This window comes from Lissotriton helveticus, chromosome 9, assembly GCF_964261635.1.
Source record: "Lissotriton helveticus chromosome 9, aLisHel1.1, whole genome shotgun sequence".
Classification (NCBI taxonomy): domain Eukaryota; kingdom Metazoa; phylum Chordata; class Amphibia; order Caudata; family Salamandridae; genus Lissotriton; species Lissotriton helveticus.
Window position 1 is genome coordinate 1,156,047,079 of NC_136070.1, and position 22,649 is coordinate 1,156,069,727.

At 45.7% G+C, this 22,649-nt stretch overlaps 1 protein-coding gene across 8 annotated transcripts in view; it reads right to left on the reverse strand.

Annotated features, from left to right (window-relative positions):
• The window catches only part of TMEM40 (transmembrane protein 40), a 185,187-nt gene that overhangs the window by 59,909 nt on the left and 102,629 nt on the right, over positions 1 to 22,649 (reverse strand). For 3 of the 8 annotated variants that reach the window (XM_078661603.1, XM_078661600.1, XM_078661601.1), the window contains 6 exons: positions 10,923 to 11,018; positions 7,413 to 7,517; positions 2,957 to 3,010; positions 2,024 to 2,074; positions 1,076 to 1,129; positions 145 to 195 (listed from right to left, as the gene is read on the reverse strand). In XM_078661603.1, coding sequence (XP_078517729.1) covers positions 145 to 195; positions 1,076 to 1,129; positions 2,024 to 2,074; positions 2,957 to 3,010; positions 7,413 to 7,517; positions 10,923 to 11,018 — 411 coding nt within the window. Of the gene's footprint in view, positions 1 to 144; positions 196 to 1,075; positions 1,130 to 2,023; positions 2,075 to 2,956; positions 3,011 to 7,412; positions 7,521 to 10,922; positions 11,019 to 22,649 lie in introns of all 8 variants that reach the window. The other 5 variants (XM_078661602.1, XM_078661598.1, XM_078661599.1 and 2 more) reach the window with 3 other exon arrangements.

The window sequence follows — 22,649 nt, forward strand, 5'->3', positions numbered from 1 at the left end:
ACTCTGCCTACAGTCGTACGTGCATTCTGTGAATACCATGAGTAGTAAGTTTAGGATTTTGTCGTAAATTACTTCTGTGTATCGGTCCCCTAGTACCCTTCTGCTGCTTGGTACAGTAATATAAATGAAATGTCTCTGCATCACCTTTTTTCTTTGACGCAACCTTCTCTCTCTTTGGATCATCCTTATCAGCACCTGCAAAAAACAGTCATATTGTCATTCTATTTCAAAGGAGTTATAGTTTTCATTATAAAAGCACAGTTTTCAGGCAAATTATTGTAAAAAATTAAAGAAATTGCGTTATTGTTTATATGTGACTGCATACCTTACAACTTAAAGTGGGTAAAAAATGTCCCTTGGGGACACTTCTAAGATTGATACACTGTTCAAAAGAGGCCTAGATCAGAGTTTTTTCAGTTTCAAGACATTTGGACAAAAGTGATGTTTTGTATCGAAAAGGTACATTTAGTTGATTATCATGTGTTTTTTGGATGGCTTGGCCTACAAGAATAACTACATTTCATCATCATCTATGACCACAAATAATCGGGAAAGGTCACATAAATGGAAGAGAATGTGCACTGGATGAAATATAAATTCACCTGCCTGTGCTGTGCAAAGTTGACTAATTTGCGAATTCCTGAAGTTGTGTTTAGTTGGTGCACTTCAACTTCACCCACGTGAAATTTCATGCAAAAAGAGTTTTCGCAGAAGAATTCTCTAGCAAAAATTAACTTTCACAGTTTTTTCTCCCACAAACACCACTGCAAATTATTTCTTGCTAAGTAAAACAATTTTTTAAAAGTGAGTTTAGGCAAAATTTGAAAATTTTACACACCACTAGGGGTGAGGGTGTGGGATGAGAGGAATATATTATTGAGACCATGGTACCTCAATGTATGTTCATGTTGGAAAAAGCATCATTTTACAGCTAAAAGTGTAATACTATATTACCAATACAACAATGCAGGCATATAGTTTCATTTTAATATAGTAATTCAGTGCTTCTTTATTGCACTTCTACTACCCTTCTGCTGCTCGGTACAAAAATATTAATTAAATGTCTCTGCATTACCTTCTTTTTTCTTTGAGGCAACCTTCTCTCTCTTTGGATCATCCTCATCAGCACCTGCAGAAAATAGCCCTAAAGTCATTCTATTTCAAAGGAGTTATGGTTTTCATTATAAAAGCACACCGTTTTCTGGTAAATCGTTGTAAAATTTGAAAATTAAAGAAATTGCGTTATTATGTATCTGTGACTGGATACCTTAGAACTTAAAGTTGGTAAGCACTGTCACTTGGGAACACTTATTGGCTTGATGCACTGTTGAAGAGAGGCTTTGTTCAGAGTTGTTTCCGTTCCAAGTTATTTGGATGAAAGAGATGTTTTGTGTTGAAAAGGTACATTTGGTTAATTGTCATGTGTTTTTGGATGGCTGAAAAACAACTGACCAGCCCATGGCCAATAAGAATAGCTACATTTCATCATATTCTATGACCACAAATAATTCGGAAAGGTCGCATAAATAGAAAAGAATGTGCACTGGATGAAACTTAAATTCACCTTCCAGTGTTGTTCAAAGTTCACTAGTTTGCGAGTTCCTGAAGTTGTGTTTAGTTGGTGCACTTCAACTTCACCCAGCTGAAGTTTCATTCAAAAAGAGTTTTCGCAAAAGAATTCTCTCGCAAAAATTAACTTTTACAGCGTTTTCTCCCACAAACACCATAGCAAATTATTTCTGCAGCACTAAAACAATTTTTTAAAAGTGAGTTTAGGCAAAATTGGAAAACTTTACACACCACTAGGGGTACGAGGGGAGGATGAGAGGAATATATTATTGAGACCATGGTTCCTGTTGGAAAAAGCATCATCTTACAGATAAAAGTGTAATACTATATTAACAATACAACAATTCAGGCATATAGTTTCTTTTGAATATAGTAATTCAATGCTGCTTCATTGCAATTCCAGTACCCTTCTGCTGCATGGTACTGAAATATAAATTAAATGCCTCCGCATCACCTTTTTTCTTTAACGCAACCTTCTCTCTCTTTGGATCATCCTTATCAGCACCTACAAAAAATAGCCATATTGTCATTCTATTGCAAAGGAGTTATGGTTTCCATTATAAAAGCACACTTTCAGGCAAATTATTGTAAAAAAAATTAAAGAAATTGCGTTATTGTTTATGTGTGACTGGATACCTTACAACTTAAAGTGGGTAAAAAAATGTCCCTTGGGGACACTTCTAAGATTGATACACCGTTCAAAAGAGGCGTAGATCAGAGTTATTTCAGTTCCAAGTTATTTGGATGAAAGTGATGTTTTATTTTGAAAAGGTACATTTAGTCAATTGTAGTGTGTTTTTGGATGGTTGAAAAACAATTGACCATCCCTTGGCCTACAAGAATAACTACATTTCATCATCATCTAGGTCACATAAATGGAAAAGAATGTGCACTGGATGAAACATAAATTCACCTGTCGATGCTGAACAAAGTTCACTGCTTTGAGAATTCCTAAAGTTGTGTTTAGTTGGTGCACTTATACTTCACCCACGTGAAATTTCACGCAAAAAGAGTTTTCACAAAAGAGTTCTATCATAAAAATGTACTTTCAGTGTTTTTTCTCCCACACACACAACAGCACATTATTTCTGCAGCACTAAAACAAATTTTTTAAAAGTGATTTTAGGCAAAATTGTAAAACTTCACACATCACTAGGGGTAGTGGGGTGGGATGTGAGTAATATATTATTGAGAGCATGGTACCTCAATGAATGTTCATGTTGGAAAAAGCCTCAGCTTACAGCTAGAAGTGTAATACTATATTAGCAATACAACAAGGCAGCCATATGGTTTCATTTTAATAATGTAATTCAGTGCTGCTTTACTGCACTTCTAGTACCCTTCTGCTGCATGGTACAACAATATTAATCAAATGCCTCCGCATCACCTTCTTCTTTCTTTGACGCAACCTTCTCTCTCTTTGAATCATCCTCGTCACCACCTGCAGAAAATAGCCATATTGTCATTCTATTTCAAAGGAGTAATGGTTTTCATTATAAAAGCACACAGTTTTCAGACAAATTATTGTAAAATATTAAAAATGAAAAATTGCATTATGTGTACCTGTAATGCAATACACATCACACTTACTGTTGGTTGACTTATAATATTTTGTAATGCATTTAAGCAAGGGTGTGGTAACAGCCCTGCTTTCCCATCGATAGCAGATATTAACAATGGATTAAACTAATTGTTTGTCGGGGGTCTTCTCTTTGATATGTGACTCACAGGTCACCAGAAGATATAAGTCACTGCAATAAGATGCAGCGAAAGAGATATGGGGTGGGGACTGAGGATGGGAGAGGAGATCTCTGAATAAAGTGCTGGGAGGAGAACATCATCCTTGAGGGAAACAGGTCCGGCCATAATCGACCAACCTTGCAGACTATTGACTAGTACTCCAATGGCAATAGACATTTGAGAGGAAAGAAAGATGGGACAGTGATGACCCCCTGTCACGTTCAACTTTCCAGTAGATATAAAACTGTGAAGGACAAAAGAGTGTCCTCAACTGATCAAGAAATGATCCATGCTTGACAGCCTGGGTCAACCTGTCTTCCTCTAGCAATTGATATGTGTCTCACCCACTGGACTGTCTATTAAAACTAACATTGTCTGCCTGTGCAGGAAACTGGCAAAATAATTAAGAAGACTTTCTGGTAGCTGTAATACCAGCTGAAATTGTATCACACAGACCGTTCAATTTAGGGAGGCCCATTCAAAAGCCATTCCTGGTGGCATCCCTACAGGGCGGGATCACAATACAAATCGAAAAGAAACATTCGTTATTTCTGATCACTGAGAGTAAACTCTTAGCATGTCAAAAATATTTTTTATGTGGGTCCTGGTTACAGATCCCATTTTGGAGTCCCATTTCTAGGACCCACTTTTTCTGTGACAAGTGACAAAGTTCAATAAAGGTATGAATCAAAGAGAGGTTACAGGGGGAAAGGACAAGGGGGACCATGCGAATGTTCAGTGATCCAGGGGTAGACTGAAAGAGCAGAAGGTGTCAATGAGTTTTTCTCCAAAAGCAACTCCATCCATGCTGGCAGGAGACCCATCAGGGGGAAGAGATAGACATCTTTGAATACACTGTGTTTCAAAGAAAATGAAGCATGTATTGCAAGTAAATCTAAATGACATCCGTTGGGACTGAAGCGAGAAGACCAGCACAACTAGTGATACTAGGTAATTGCCACCTGCAGAATATGAGCTTCATGTCTGCAATGAAGGAGAAGCAATTCTTGCAATGACACATTGTACTGAACCTTTAACTACAGTGGTTCGACATGGGAACTCATATCTAGTGCAAGGCCCCTTTCTAAACTCATCCGTCGTCGCTTGTGCACCAAAAAGAAAGATGGCTTCTGAAGCCGACTCTGTGCTAGAGAATAAAATAGCACAGCATGATGGTGAATTCATGGAAATGAAATTGATGTATACATCAGCTAACAATCATGGAACTGGAAGCACATGTGGATCAGTAATCAATTAACTATGAATAGCTTAATGTAAACAGAATATACCTGTAGAGCCTCAACAAGAGCAGGTTTTTCTCTGAGAAATAAACACATTAACGTCAATCAAAACTACTAAAGTGGCACGCAGGTCACACGTGTCACAAATGTCTGTTGAACCGATGGCTCCCATGAATTTAATGACCATGTAACCAAAGGGAAAACATTTGAACCCCTTTGATGCATAATGAAAAGCCAGTGTAGGCATGATATACTCATTTTCGTTTTCTGATAAGCAGTCTGGTTGTTGTATTCCCCAATAGCCGAAACATGCAAGCATTGACAAGTCCCATAGGTCTTGCCCCTTGTTAGGATAAGTGTTTTAGAACAGTTGGTCAAATCTGACTTTGTTGCCCCCTAGCTGCCCTAGAAAGAAAATCCCATATGAAGCAAGATCTTTGTCTACACCTATATGGAAGCTGTGTGTAGGGGCCTTTGGTTAACCTGTCTGCATTAGTAGTGTTAATCTGACCCTCAAAGAAGAGGTATTATGAAAATAAGTCACAACATGCAGTTTGTGTTGTAAGTAGTGAACTTAAAAGGCGTATACAGCAAAATATTGAATACATACTTTTGACAAAGGCACTTTACTTGTGTTGCATAATTAGCAAAGGCCTATATGCATGCACATCTTTAATTCAAGAGCAAAAAACAATAAACTCTGCAACTTGTTATCAGGATGACAAAGAAAACCAAATAAACTGACAGGGATGAATAGTTACAAGAACTTTGCCATTATGGCATGCTAAAACATCCAAACAGAAAGCAATTCCTACACAAAAATGCCACAAGCCAACACTTAAAATGCCATTTTAAAATAAATACATAAAGAACAAACAATGGCATTTAATAATAACCTACACATAATGACATATTAGCAAGACCAACAAACGCATTACTCATGTCGAATGTATGACGTTACAACGCAAACATTTACAACGCAGTTTTTACATCGCAACATCCATTACAACGCATGATTTTACATCGCATGCCATCACAACGCATTTTTAGAAACTACGTTTACAACGCATTCCATTACAATGCATACCATTACAACGCATACCATTACACCGCATATTACTTTTAGGGCAACAGTAGGGTAAGTGTTGGATAGTGTAAGGGGTATAAATGGCTATTTCCGCTCCAGTGAGTGCAACAGTAGGGTAAGTGTTGGATAGTGTAGGGGTAAAAGTTACTATTCCCACTCCAGTGAGAGCAACAGTAGGGTAAGAGTGTTGGATAGTGAAGGGGTAACGATTACTATTCCCACTCCATTGAGTGCAACAGTAGGGTAAGTGTTGGATAGTGTAGGGGTAAAAATTACTATTCCCCATTACTTACCATATATTGCGTTGTAATGGCATGCGTTGTAGTGACATGCGTTGTAATGACATACCTTGTAGTGACATGCGATGCAATGGCTGCGTTGTAATGGCATGCAATTTAAAAGATGTTGTGTTGTAATGACTGCGTTGTAAAGGTAGTGCGATGTAATGACTGCTTTGTAAAGGTTGTTTCTCCTCATGTCCTAAAACTAAACCCTATTGGGAACAAATATGGCGCAATGTAACCTCCTCAAAATGTCATGGTCTTGATGGGCAGCTCATCCAAGCAATTGCAAACCATCAAAGCTCCATCAAAGCCTGCGGCTCACTGCAGCTGGCCCAAAGCCCACTCTCACTGTTCTTATTATTATACTTTTAGGAAAATTGAAGAAGGTCTTCCATACATCTTACACTCTTATACAATGACCTTCAACGGACTATGATAACATCAGGAGCCCAAGGCACAGACACTTAAGTTCATACATGATAGTTCCATAAGATACCACTGCCCCAGCACAGTGGAGTAACAAAACTTGTGGGGGGGCCCCCTGGACAGTACATGGAGGGCCCCCGTTCTCCGGACCCAGTCAGGAGCTCTCACACCAGAGGGCCGCTCTCCGTGCACAGTGCCGGAGGGGGACCACTGGCACTCGGGAGCTGTGGGGGCTATTGTTATGCCACTGCCCCCGAATTCAAATGGGAAATATTTGTTTCTGCCTCAATGGCTTTAGGACAATTTACTGTTGAAAGTATATTACCTTTCAACCATACCCATTTATTTTTTCAATGTACATTTGACAACCTTAGTGGCATAAATCATACTGCGGTTAAGTATAATTTCCAGATCCCTGTTTTCTTTAATCTGTTTCTATTTGGTGGTGGTAATTTTCAAATGTTAAGAGTAGCATTACAGAGAGAGATCTGGTGCCTAATGCCATCATTGGTGGACAGAAAAATCCCAAAATATATAATCAAGTGATATGACAGACTGCAATATCAAGGTAACGAGGAGCCGCGTTCCTAAAAACCAAAGGATGAGAAGTAAAGCTCTACTGGCCACCCGGGATCAAAAGGAAAAGAGGAAAAAATACTAACTCAGATTCCTACGAATCCTTACTCACAACATTCCAATAAAAGCTAGAATGTGTGGTAGGACACTTCACTCAGATTACTAAAAACACATCTGTGTAGAGGAGTTGGCCTAACGGCTGGGGCGGTCGACCTCGAATCTGGGGAACAGGGTTCGAGTCTTGACAATGACCCTGAACACCCTGTGATTCTGGCCAACTCATTTAATCTCTCCTGGTGCTATGTAGAGCACTCTGATACCCGATACCGGGTCAAGTTCGTGCTATATAAAACTCCGTTAAAAAAATAATAATAATTAAAACATATAAACACTTCTGCCATGGTACAAAAGTATCATTCATACAGAAGAACACATCGTCTTTCAAGCTATTTCCAAGGAATTTCAGCGGGACGATTGTATTATGCATACCTGATGCATTCGGATGATCATCTTCGCTGTCGATTTCTTTCACCTTTGTCAAACTTCGCTTTAACATTGCTGGAGAGAGTCTGCGTTTCTTCGAAACTGCATCATCTGCTAACAATTACATTAATTTACATACATGTTTAAAAATTAAGAAACGTTCTTTATTAAAAGAGCATGAAAATGATTTCAGTGGGCTTTAAGTCTGCTGGTTCTCACCAGTGCTGAGCACCAGCAGTTTTTAAAAGGGGGCCTTGAACCGGGTCTCTATCGGGCTCTGTTTTGTACCTGGCATAGGTGGTCCATTTTTTACCGAACTGTAGTGACAGCAGGCACATCGATGTGTGCCTGCTCACAGTTCTCCCTAGTAGAGATTTTATGGCATGTCGTCATGCCAGGTGTGCGTTGTAGGGGAAGGGACATCCTTTAAAGAGAGTGATTTTCTCTCTGGATTTCCCTTCTCTTTTTGAAATTTAGGAGCAGTAACATTGTAGTGGTGTCACGAGGGCTTTAAGTGGAAGGGTTTTCAATACTATATATAAGCCACAGTTGCTGCATGTTTTACTTATGCAACCAACAACCATTGACAAAGCCAATAGTCTTGACTTATTGTAAGAATGATGTTGCTTGTTGTATCATACATCTAGATGTAATGACAGAACCAGTGGGGCGGCAAACTATACACCATTTCCTTGGGCACCTGTAACGGAATGCTTCATTTCGCCCGTTCGCCTTATTCTATTATGGCCTCCCACTCTGACCGCGAATGTTCCTCGCGGCTGAGCCTTGCTAGTCCAAACAAATGGCTGGCCTCCGATTTACAGTCAGTGCTGACAGCGTTTTTTTTTACATGGTGCTCCCGCCCGTTTCACTCCACTTTGGATTTTTCCAATGGAGATTAGTACCTCTGCCACACTTGAACCGATGTTCTACAACCCTCCGGGACGTCGCGGATGACATTCTTTTGCCAAGCAGACCTGCCATTCCTTTGGACCCCACTGGGACCTTATTTAGTCGTACTTTGTCCCAACAGGTTTTAACACTTGCAGATACCTACTGGACTGACTTACCGTCCTCACCCTTTGACTTAGACCATCCTCCTACTATTCAGCACTATATCAAATTCAAGTAACATGGTCCTGACGACGACCTAAACTAAGACAGGTCGAAACACCATTGACCACCCAGCATTATCTCTGGCTTCAATGTGGTCAATCTAAATAAATGAAAGCGGAATATTTATCTTGTATATACCTTCATTTTTGTTATTGACCAGCATTGTTATTGTAATTTTTGCGCCGCTCAAGCTGTTTTCACAAGCACGTCCAGTGCACAACCCACTTATGGTTACTTATACATGTAATGTTCTGTAGTGCTGTTATAACTACTTGCAAATAAGAACCTTTTTTCTTACAAACTTCTTTGGGTATCCCTTTTTTCCTTCTCTTGATTAATTCCTCTTGTTTATTTGCGTTGTGAATGATTACCAGTTGAGACATTGTATTGTGTGAGCACACTATGCTAAGTACAGATTTTTAGCTTAAGTGTTTTAAGCCACGCCCTTAATTACATCAGCCCCGCCCCTTTGAGAGACTCCCCCAGTCTTTCATCCCACTTAAAGCCCTGACCACAGCACATTCATATATTTGTAGTAACAGAATTTGGATTTCATGCTTGTAAAATCTGCCTGCAGTAATTTAATTGGTTAGTAGTAAACATCACAATACTTGGTGCAACCACAATATTTCACCAAATAATGTTCCTTTTTGTTGCCCGTCGTATTTCAATAAATAATATTTTGCAGAAAAATGAAAATCTTGCTGACTGCTGAAAAAAATACCATTGACACAAATCTGTTTACTACCTACAGCCAGTATCGCTGACAGAATTGTTTACTGCCAACGAGTATAAAATTATATATATTGGTAGCTGAATATGAACTTCACCACAGGGCCAAAGTGACATTAAATTGAAAACAAGAGTAAATATTCACTCACCCATTGCGTCAGTTGCGACTTGAAGGTTGAACCCCTATTTAATTGACAATTACCCCTAAAGAACTTTAATTTCTGTATGGCCCTGCTTCCAAACCTCTTCCCCTTCTCAGGGCTGTAGCACAGGAGTAGAAATGTCATGAGAGAGCCATGCACAACATGACCGTACCTCACTTAGTCCCCCACTCATAAAGTACCCAGCATCTTTACACCCTCTTCAGTACATCAGGTAAGCCCACAACCATTCTTCTGAGTAAACTCCAACAAATACATGACACACTTAGATTAATCCTCCCATAGCCAACAAGGGTTACCAGCTCACTCAAAGTTGTCATGTTTCCAGTCCTAAACTTTTCACCTACAAATCATTGCCATTATGTGTGTCAGTCTAATTAGGTCAATGGAGGCAAACCAAGACTACATCACCCATAATGCATTAGACTGGTATATAAAACACCATGACTAAAATTGTCTCCTTAATGACATGGAGTATGGTAATCACAGACCCAGAGGAGACCCTACTCCCATCACTGGCCAAACTAAAAAAGCCCCTGACACCTCCCTGTTCATGTTATGCGATACCGTCCCCCCATTTTCCCTCAAAAATACCAAAATCGCTCCCTGGTGTGTTTCTTTCTCCCACATCACCCACTGCACAGTCACTCAACCAGAAGCCAAACTCAGTTGTCTTGTAGTGAGCTGCAGACGTGACGCGGTGCTGACAGTAGCTGTGTGAGAGATGCAGCAGTTAGGGTTGATGGCGGTTCGTGACCCAGGGGATGGGACCAGGAGCAACCCATGCAGCTAAGATTGGTGGGACCAGTCTGGGGAGGGGGATTATTTCGACAGATAACCAAGAGGGAAAAGTATATAAATAATTTATTTTCCCTCGTGGTCCTCTGATGAAATACACCCCCACCCCCTGCTTTCCCCGCTCCCGGCCTCACCACTCTTACCTGCATGGACCGCTCCTGGATGTGACGGATCATCACTGTCAGAGCACGGACTTCGCAATTTAAGTGTTTTACTTCTCTAACATCAAAGAAGCGTGGCTCAATGGTTAGAGCGGCAGACCCTGATGCAGAGGTCTGGCCCGGGACCAGGGTTCAATTCCCGCCTCAGCGGTTCTTGGAGTCAATTTCCCCGGACCTGATAATTCTCGCCTCGGTGCCTAGTCTAATCATGGGTCCCACTCTGTGACTCTGGGCAATAGCTTGCTTAATCTCCACAACGGCCCCAGCAGCGCTTGGATGCCTGGCTTCACCTTGGGGGTGCCCAGGAGTGGACATTTCACAGGAAAGCCAGGATGGGTTCCACAGCGGTATGAATACAGCGCTACGAGACCTCTGGGTAGAAGTGCGCTATATAAATACAAACACATTTACATTTACATCAAAACAATGAAACTTTTTTTTCACTGCTCTGACTTCAAAGCAATATCTAATTGCATTATGAAACCTGTTTTCACACTGGAGGCCTCCAATGGAAGTTAAACATAACCAAGCTGTGTGTTTTGGCATACCTGGTGTAAGTTGTTCATCATTCTCCTGGTCTGGTTTTATCCTGTGTATGTTTGGCTTTACAGTGGCCACAGTGACCTTTGGCTTATTTGTTACATCTGTTAGTGAAAAACAGAAAAATATTGTAAACAGGTGAGAAGTTGTTTCAAGCGTCACTAAATCAGACAATATCTAGGTAATCTTCCACTGCTGTCAATAGTAAAAACAATTACTGGGTTATTTAAAACTGTACTTAGATTTATTTTGTTATAAAAACATGCAATATTTGCACAACTTTGATCTTCTATAAGACTCCATGACTAGTCAAAACAGAACACATAAATGTATGCCTTTTTGTCTGTGATGCCAACCTACTGCCATTATTTTAATATTTGTTTTTCACCTGTGTGTGGCACCAACATGAATAATATCTTCTATTTGTCGACTGTAAACCTACTATTTCCAGAACTCAGGAGATGATGTAGCCTTACGGCTAGAGTGGATGACCTCGAAGCTGGGGAACCGGGTTAGAATCTCGGCAGTGGCCCTCAACATCCTGTGATTCTGGGCAAATCACTTACTCTCCCCGTGCCTAACAAAAAAATTAATGTGCTCATCTGTAACGAAACTGGTCCTCATGTAAAATGCTCCGATACCCGATGTCTCGGGTCTAATTTGTGCTATATAAAACTCAACCAAAATAAAAAAACTCACTTACTCTCCCCGTGCCTAACAAAAAAATGAATGTGTTCATCTGTAACGAAACTGGTCCTCATGTAAAACGCTCCGATACCCGATGTCTCGGGTCTAATTCGTGCTATATAAAACTCAACCAAAATAAAAAAACTCACTTACTCTCCCCGTGCCTAACAAAACAAGCATTTACAATGCAATGGTCTCGGCATCATTAAAGGAAGAGCTATTGGCATTGCTCATGACATTTTTTTTCTTTAAATCATAAATAAATGGCATTGTCATTTACATTGTCAATACACACCACTCTGCACTCACCTGCACTGCACTCAACTGCACTCACCAGCACTGCACTGCACTCACCTGCACTCACCTGCACTGCACTCAACTGCACTCACCTGCACTGCACTGCACTCAACTGCACTGCAATCACCTGCACTGCACTGCACTCACCTGCACTGCACTGCACTCCCCTGCACTGCACTCACCTGCACTGCACTGCACTCACCTGCACTCACCTGCACTGCACTGCACTCACCTGCACTGCACTCCCCTGCACTGCACTCCCCTGCACTGCACTGCACTCACCTGCACTCACCTGCACTGCACTCACTTGCACTCACCTGCACTGCACTCACCTGCACTGCACTGCACTCACCTGCACTGCACTGCACTCACCTGCACTGCACTCACCTGCACTGCACTCACCTGCACTGCACTGCACTCACCTGCACTGCAGTCACCTGCACTGCACTCACCTGCACTGCACTGCACTCACCTGCACTGCACTCACCTGCACTGCACTCACCTGCACTGCACTGCACTCACCTGCACTGCACTGCGCTCACCTGCACTGCACTCACCTGCACTGCACTGACCTGCACTGCACTGCACTCACCTGCACTGCACTCACCTGCACTGCACTCACCTGCACTGCACTCACCTGCACTGCACTGCACTCACCTGCACTGCACGCACTGCACTCGCCTGCACTGCACTCGTCTGCACTGCACTCAACCTGCACTGCACTGCACTCACCTGCACTGCACTCAACCTGCACTGCACTCACCTGCACTGCACTCACCTGCACTGCACTCACCTGCACTGCACTCACCTGCACTGCACTCACCTGCACTGCACTGCACTCACCTGCACTGCACTGCACTCACCTGCACTGCACTCGCCTGCACTGCACTCGCCTGCACTGCACTCACCTGCACTGCACTCACCTGCACTGCACTCACCTGCACTGCACTCAACCTGCACTGCACTGCACTCACCTGCACTGCACTCACCTGCACTGCACTCACCTGCACTGCACTCACCTGCACTGCACTCACCTGCACTGCACTGCACTCACCTGCACTGCACTGCACTCACCTCCACTGCACTCACCTGCACTGCACTCACCTGCACTGCACTCACCTGCACTGCACTCACCTGCACTGCACTCACCTGCACTGCACTCACTTGCACTCACCTGCACTCCACTGCACTGCACTCACCTGCACTGCACTCACTGCACTCACCTGCACTGCACTCACCTGCACTGCACTCACCTGCACTCCACTGCACTGCACTGCACTCACCTTCACTGCACTCACCTGCACTGCACTGCACTCACCTGCACTGCACTGCACTCACCTGCACTGCACTGCACTCACCTGCACTGCACTGCACTCACCTGCACTGCACTGCACTCACCTGCACTGCACTCACCTGCACTCACCTGCACTCACCTGCACTCCACTGCACTGCACTGCACTCACCTGCACTGCACTCACTGCACTCACCTGCACTGCACTCACCTGCACTGTACTCACCTGCACTCACCTGCACTCCACTGCACTGCACTGCACTCACCTGCACTGCACTCACCTGTACTGCACTCACCTGCACTGCACTGCACTCACCTGCACTGTACTCACCTGCACTGCACTCACCTGCACTGCACTCACCTGCACTGCACTCCACTCCACTGCACTCCACTCACCTGCACTGCACTCCACTGCACTGCACTGCACTCACCTGCACTGCACTCACCTGCACTGCACTCACCTGCACTGCACTCACCTGCACTGCACTCACCTGCACTGCACTGCACTGCACTCACCTGCACTGCACTCACCTGCACTGCACTGCACATACCTGCACTGCACTGCACATACCTGCACTGCACTCCACTGCACTGCACTCACCTGCACTGCACTGCACTCACCTGCACTGCACTCACCTGCACTGCACTGCACATACCTGCCCTGCACTGCACATACCTGCACTGCACTGCACTCGCCTGCACTCCACTGCACTCACCTGCACTGCACTGCACTCACCTGCACTGCACTCACCTGCACTGCACTGCACATACCTGCACTGCACTGCACTCGCCTGCACTCCACTGCACCGACCTGCACTGCACTCACCTGCACTGCACTGCACTCACCTGCACTGCACTCACCTGCACTGCACTCACCTGCACTGCACTCACCTGCACTGCACTCACCTGCACTGCACTCCACTCCACTGCACTGCACTCACCTGCACTGCACTCCACTGCACTGCACTCGCCTGCACTGCACTCACCTGCACTGCACTCACCTGCACTGCACTCACCTGCACTGCACTGCACTCACCTGCACTGCACTCACCTGCACTGCACTGCACTCACCTGCACTGCACTCCACTCCACTGCACTGCACTGCACTCCACTGCACTGCACTCGCCTGCACTCGCCTGCACTGCACTCACCTGCACTGCACTCGCCTGCACTGCACTCACCTGCACTGCACTCACCTGCACTGCACTGCACTCACCTGCACTGCACTGCACTCACCTGCACTGCACTCCACTGCACTGCACTGCACTCACCTGCACTGCACTGCACTCGCCTGCACTCCACTGCACTGCACTCCACTGCACTGCACTCACCTGCACTGCACTCACCTGCACTGCACTGCACTCACCTGCACTGCACTCACCTGCACTGCACTCACCTGCACTGCACTGCACAGATCTGCACTGCACTGACCTGCACTGCACTGCACTCACCTGCACTCCACTGCACTGCACTGACCTGCACTGCACTGCACTGACCTGCACTGACCTGACCTGCACTGACCTGACCTGCACTGCACTGACCTGCACTGACCTGCACTGCACTGACCTGCACTGCACTGCACTCACCTGCACTGCACTCACCTGCACTGCACTCACCTGCACTGCACTGCACTCGCCTGCACTGCACTGCACATACCTGCACTGCACTGACCTGCACTGCACTGCACTCACCTGCACTCCACTGCACTGCACTGACCTGCACTGCACTGCACTGACCTGCACTGACCTGACCTGCACTGACCTGACCTGCACTGCACTGACCTGCACTGACCTGCACTGCACTGACCTGCACTGCACTGCACTCACCTGCACTGCACTCACCTGCACTGCACTCACCTGCACTGCACTGCACTCGCCTGCACTGCACTGCACATACCTGCACTGCACTGCACTGACCTGCACTGCACTGACCTGCACTGCACTGCACTGACCTGCACTGCACTGAACTGCACTGCACTCACCTGCACAGCACTGCACTCACCTGCACTGCACTGCACATACCTGCACAGCACTGCACTCACCTGCACTGCACTGCACATACCTGCACTGCACTGCACATACCTGCACTGCACTGCACATACCTGCACTCTGCACTCTGCACTCACTACTCTGCACTCACTACTCTGCACTCACTACTCTGCACTCACTACTCTGCACTCACTACTCACTACTCTGCACTCACTACTCACTACTCTGCACTCACTACTCACTACTCTGCACTCACTACTCTGCACTCACTACTCACTACTCTGCACTCACTACTCTGCACTCACTACTCACTACCCTGCACTCACTACTCACTACCCTCACTACTCTGCACTCACTACTCTGCACTCACTACTCTGCACTCACTACTCTGCACTCACTACTCTGCACTCTGCACTCTGCACTCACTACTCTGCACTCACTACTCACTACTCTGCACTCACTACTCACTGCTCACTACTCTGCACTCACTACTCACTACTCTGCACTCACTACTCACTACTCTGCACTCACTACTCACTACTCTGCACTCACTACTCACTACCCTGCACTCACTACTCTGCACTCACTACTCACTACTCTGCTCTCACTACTCTGCTCTCACTACTCTGCACTCACTACTCTGCACTCACTACTCTGCACTCTGCACTCACTACTCTGCACTCACTACTCTGCACTCTGCACTCACTACTCTGCACTCACTACTCTGCACTCACTACTCACTACTCTGCACTCACTACTCTGCACTCACTACTCTGCACTCACTACTCTGCACTCACTACTCTGCACTCACTACTCTGCACTCTGCACTCACTACTCTGCACTCACTACTCTGCACTCACTACTCTGCACTCACTACTCTACACTCTGCACTCACTACTCTGCACTCTGCACTCACTACTCTGCACTCTGCACTCTGCACTCACTACTCACTACTCTGCACTCACTACTCACTACTCTGCACTCACTACTCACTGCTCACTACTCTGCACTCACTACTCACTACTCTGCACTCACTACTCACTACTCTGCACTCACTACTCACTACTCTGCACTCACTACTCACTACCCTGCACTCACTACTCTGCACTCACTACTCACTACTCTGCTCTCACTACTCTGCTCTCACTACTCTGCACTCACTACTCTGCACTCACTACTCTGCACTCTGCACTCACTACTCTGCACTCACTACTCTGCACTCTGCACTCACTACTCTGCACTCACTACTCTGCACTCACTACTCACTACTCTGCACTCACTACTCTGCACTCACTACTCTGCACTCACTACTCTGCACTCACTACTCTGCACTCACTACTCTGCACTCTGCACTCACTACTCTGCACTCACTACTCTGCACTCACTACTCTGCACTCACTACTCTACACTCTGCACTCACTACTCTGCACTCTGCACTCACTACTCTGCACTCTGCACTCACTACTCTGCACTCACTACTCTGCACTCTGCACTCACTACTCTGCACTCACTACTCACTACTCTGCACTCACTACTCACTACTCTGCACTCACTACTCACTACTCTGCACTCACTACTCACTACTCTGCACTCACTACTCTGCACTCACTACTCACTACTCTGCACTCACTACTCACTACCCTGCACTCACTACTCTGCACTCACTACTCACTACTCTGCACTCACTACTCTGCACTCACTACTCTGCACTCACTACTCTGCACTCACTACTCACTACTCTGCACTCACTACTCACTACTCTGCACTCACTACTCTTCACTCACTACTCTGCATTCACTACTCTGCACTCACTACTCTGCACTCTGCACTCACTACTCTGTACTCACTACTCTGCACTCACTACTCTGCACTCACTAATCACTACTCTGCACTCACTACTCTGCACTCACTACTCTGCACTCACTACTCTGCACTAACTACTCTGCACTCACTACTCTGCACTCACTACTCTGCACTCACTACTCTGCACTCACTACTCTGCACTCACTACTCTGCACTCTGCACTCACTACTCTGCACTCTGCACTCACTACTCTGCACTCTGCACTCACTACTCTGCACTCTGCACTCACTACTCTGCACTCTGCACTCACTACTCACTACTCTGCACTCACTACTCACTACTCTCCACTCTGCACTCACTACTCTGCACTCTGCACTCACTACTCACTACTCTGCACTCACTACTCACTACTCTGCACTCACTACTCACTACTCTGCACTCACTACTCTGCACTCACTACTCACTACTCTGCACTCACTACTCACTACTCTGCACTCACTACTCTGCACTCACTACTCTGCACTCACTACTCTGCACTCACTACTCACTACTCTGCACTCACTACTCTGCACTCACTACTCACTACTCACTACTCTGCACTCACTACTCACTACTCACTAATCTGCACTCACTACTCACTACTCTGCACTCACTACTCACTACTCTGCACTCACTACTCTGCACTCACTCTGCACTCACTACTCACTACTCTGCACTCACTACTCTGCACTCACTACTCTGCACTCACTACTCTGCACTCACTACTCTGCACTCTGCACTCACTACTCTGCACTCACTACTCTGCACTCACTACTCTGTACTCTGCACTCACTACTCTGCACTCACCACTCTGCACTCTGCACTCACTACTCTGCACTCTGCACTCACTACTCTGCACTCTGCACTCACTACTCTGCACTCACTACTCTGCACTCTGCACTCACTACTCACTACTCTGCACTCACTACTCACTACTCTGCACTCACTACTCTGCACTCACTACTCACTACTCTGCACTCACTACTCTGCACTCTGCACTCACTACTCTGCACTCACTACTCTGCACTCACTACTCTGCACTCACTACTCACTACTCTGCACTAAATACTCACTACTCTGCACTCACTACTCACTCCTCTGCACTCACTACTCACTACTCTGCACTCACTACTCACTACTCTGCACTCACTACTCACTACTCTGCACTCACTACTCTGCACTCACTACTCACTACTCTTCACTCACTATTCTGCACTCACTACTCTGCACTCACTACTCTGCACTCTGCACTCACTACTCTGCACTCACTACTCACTACTCTGCACTCACTACTCTGCACTCACTACTCTGCACTCACTACTCTGCACTCTGCACTCACTACTCTGCACTCTGCACTCTGCACTCACTACTCTGCACTCACTACTCTGCACTCACTACTCACTACTCTGCACTCACTACTCACTACTCACTACTCTGCACTCACTACTCACTACTCACTACTCTGCACTCACTACTCACTACTCTGCACTCACTACTCACTACTCTGCACTCACTACTCTGCACTCACTACTCTGCACTCACTACTCTGCACTCTGCACTCACTACTCTGCACTCTGCACTCTGCACTCACTACTCTGCACTCACTACTCTGCACTCACTACTCACTACTCTGCACTCACTACTCACTACTCACTACTCTGCACTCACTACTCACTACTCACTACTCTGCACTCACTACTCACTACTCTGCACTCACTACTCACTACTCTGCACTCACTACTCACTACTCTGCACTCACTACTCTGCACTCACTACTCTGCACTCACTACTCACTACTCTGTACTCACTACTCTGCACTCACTACTCTGCACTCACTACTCACTACTCTGCACTCACTACTCTGCACTCACTACTCACTACTCTGCACTCACTACTCTGCACTCACTACTCTGCACTCACTACTCTGCACTCACTACTCTGCACTCACTACTCACTACTCTGCACTCACTACTCACTACTCTGCACTCACTACTCTGCACTCACTACTCTGTGCACTCACTACTCTGCACTCACTACTCTGTGCACTCACTACTCTGCGCACTCACTACTCTGCGCACTCACTACTCTGCGCACTCACTACTCTGCGCACTCACTCCTCTGCGCACTCACTCCTCTGCACTCACTCCTCTGCACACTCACCACTCTGCACACTCACTCTGCACTCATTACTCTGCACACTCTCTGCACACTCTCTCTGCCCACTCACTACTCTGCACTCACTACTCTGCACTCACACTCTGCACTCACACTCTGCACTCACTACTCTGCACTCACTACTCACTACTCTGCACTCACTACTCACTACTCTGAACTCACTACTCACTACTCACTACTCTGCACTCACTACTCACTACTCACTACTCTGCACTCACTACTCACTACTCTGCACTCACTACTCACTACTCTGCACTCACTACTCACTACTCTGCACTCACTACTCTGCACTCACTACTCTGCACTCACTACTCTGCACTCACTACTCACTACTCTGCACTCACTACTCACTACTCTGAACTCACTACTCACTACTCACTACTCTGCACTCACTACTCACTACTCTGCACTCACTACTCACTACTCTGCACTCACTACTCTGCACTCACTACTCTGCACTCACTACTCTGCACTCACTACTCACTACTCTGCACTCACTACTCACTACTCTGAACTCACTACTCACTACTCACTACTCTGCACTCACTACTCACTACTCACTACTCTGCACTCACTACTCACTACTCTGCACTCACTACTCACTACTCTGCACTCACTACTCACTACTCTGCACTCACTACTCTGCATTCTGCACTCACTACTCTGCACTCACTACTCACTACTCTGCACTCACTACTCACTACTCTGCACTCACTACTCTGCACTCACTACTCTGCACTCACTACTCTGCACTCACTACTCACTACTCTGCACTCACTACTCTGAACTCACTACTCACTACTCACTACTCTGCACTCACTACTCACTACTCACTACTCTGCACTCACTACTCACTACTCTGCACTCACTACTCACTACTCTGCACTCACTACTCACTACTCTGCACTCACTACTCTGCATTCTGCACTCACTACTCTGCACTCACTACTCACTACTCTGCACTCACTACTCACTACTCTGCACTCACTACTCTGCATTCTGCACTCACTACTCTGCACTCACTACTCTGCACTCTGCACTCTCACTACTCTGCACTCACTACACTGCACTCACTACTCACTACTCTGCACTCACTACTCACTACTCTGCACTCACTACTCACTACTCTGCACTCACTACTCTGCACTCACTACTCTGCACTCACTACTCTGCACTCACTACTCACTACTCTGTACTCACTACTCTGCACTCACTACTCTGCACTCACTACTCACTACTCTGCACTCACTACTGTGCACTCACTACTCACTACTCTGCACTCACTACTCTGCACTCACTACTCTGCACTCACTACTCTGCACTCACTACTCTGCACTCACTACTCACTACTCTGCACTCACTTCTCACTACTCTGCACTCACTACTCTGCACTCACTACTCTGCACTCACTACTCTGTGCACTCACTACTCTGCACTCACTACTCTGTGCACTCACTACTCTGCGCACTCACTACTCTGCGCACTCACTACTCTGCGCACTCACTCCTCTGCGCACTCACTCCTCTGCACTCACTCCTCTGCACACTCACTACTCTGCACACTCACTCTGCACTCACTACTCTGCACACTCTCTGCACACTCTCTCTGCCCACTCACTACTCTGCACTCACTACTCTGCACTCACACTCTGCACTCACACTCTGCACTCACACTCTGCACTCACACTCTGCACTCACACTCACACTCTGCACTCACACTCTGCACTCACTACTCTGCACTCACTACTCTGCACTCACTACTCTGCACTCTGCACACTCACTCTGCACTCTGCACACTCACTCTGCACTGTGCACACCACTGATATCATGGAATCTTCCACCACACTTTCTAAAACTCTATAGTCCGAAGCATAATAGGCACAGAACCAAAAGAAGGGTAGACATTGCTTAAAATAATCTTATTGTATTTATGAGAAGCAAAAGCGAGACTGTGAAATGTGCTGAATATCAGTTTGTTAAGAATCAACAGAGTGGAGTTAGAGAACCAAGAAATAGTAATTTAGAATCCGGGTTAGAAGGAGTAGTAATCACAAGCTGAGGATCAACGGGCGCGAAACAGCGTGGTGGGCACGCAGGAGACGCAGCGTGAGCGTGCACATCAGCTGAAGATCGCCGGAGAAGACACCGAGCCTGCCTGCTGCCTGTTGACTGACCCGCTGCAGAGGGAAAGAGCCTGGTGAGTGGGGGTAGAGGGGGAGGGGGGGCGGGGGGTGGGGGGCGGCAGAGAGGGAGTGGGCAGAGAGGGAGGGAGTGTGTGTGTGTGTGTGTGTGTGTGCGTGCGTGTGTCTGTCTGTGTGTGTCTGGTGTGTGCCTGCCTGCCTGCCTTTGTGTGTGCGCGTCCACAGACCCTGGTCGGCTCGTGCACCGCTCTGTACTCCCTTGCGAGCTTACTCGGCGACAATAGTTCTCGTTGCCGAGACCTAAAAATTAATGTGTTCATCTGTAACGAAACTGGTCCTCATGTAAAACGCTCCGATACCCGATGTCTCGGGTCTAATTCGTGCTATATAAAACTCAACCAAAATAAAAAAACTCATTTACTCTCCCCGTGCCTAACAAAAAAATGAATGTGTTCATCTGTAACGAAACTGGTCCTCATGTAAAACGCTCCGATACCCGATGTCTCGGGTCTAATTCATGCTATATAAAACTCAACCAAAATAAAAAAAACTGACTTACTCTCCCCGTGCTTAACAAAAAAATTAATGTGTTCATCTGTAACGAAACTGGTCCTCATGTAAAACGCTCCAATACCCGATGTCTGGGGTCTAATTCGTGCTATATAAAACTCAACCAAAATAAAAAAAATCACAAGTAAGGGAATAGTTTTCTTATTGATAACATTTTCAACAGAAGGTGCAGAGTGAGTATGTTACAATATATTCGAAAAAACAAATTCAACCATTTTGCTTTTCTCAGTGATTAAAAAGGAAAAATGCAAGTTTACCATATTCCCACATTTCGATATTTTCCACGGATACATTTTGCCAGTGTACACCTGGCAGAATACATCATTGCGAGGAATGATAGATAAATCCTGTATAAATCAATGTGGAAAGACTGATTTCTGTGACTATTGCTCATTTAGAGGACTAAGGGACTAACCCCGATCTTGGTGGATGGGATACTCCGGGATACTCCGTCACAAACATTATGAATATCCCATCCACCGTATTACAAGTTCCACAGGATATAACAGTATTTTAATTTGGTGGATGGGATATCCGTCATGTTTATTACAGAGTAACCATGTCGGCCAAGATCGCAATCAGGCCCTAAATCTTGAAGTATTATGACAATTGAGCCCCAGCGAGAAACAAAACAGGCAAAATGCCAACTAGTGTTTCTAGGTACTACCCTGGAAGGAAACTCAAAGGGTAAAACCGTCATACTCCTAATAAGGCCCGAGATAGAATCTAAAGTGCTCCATTGATA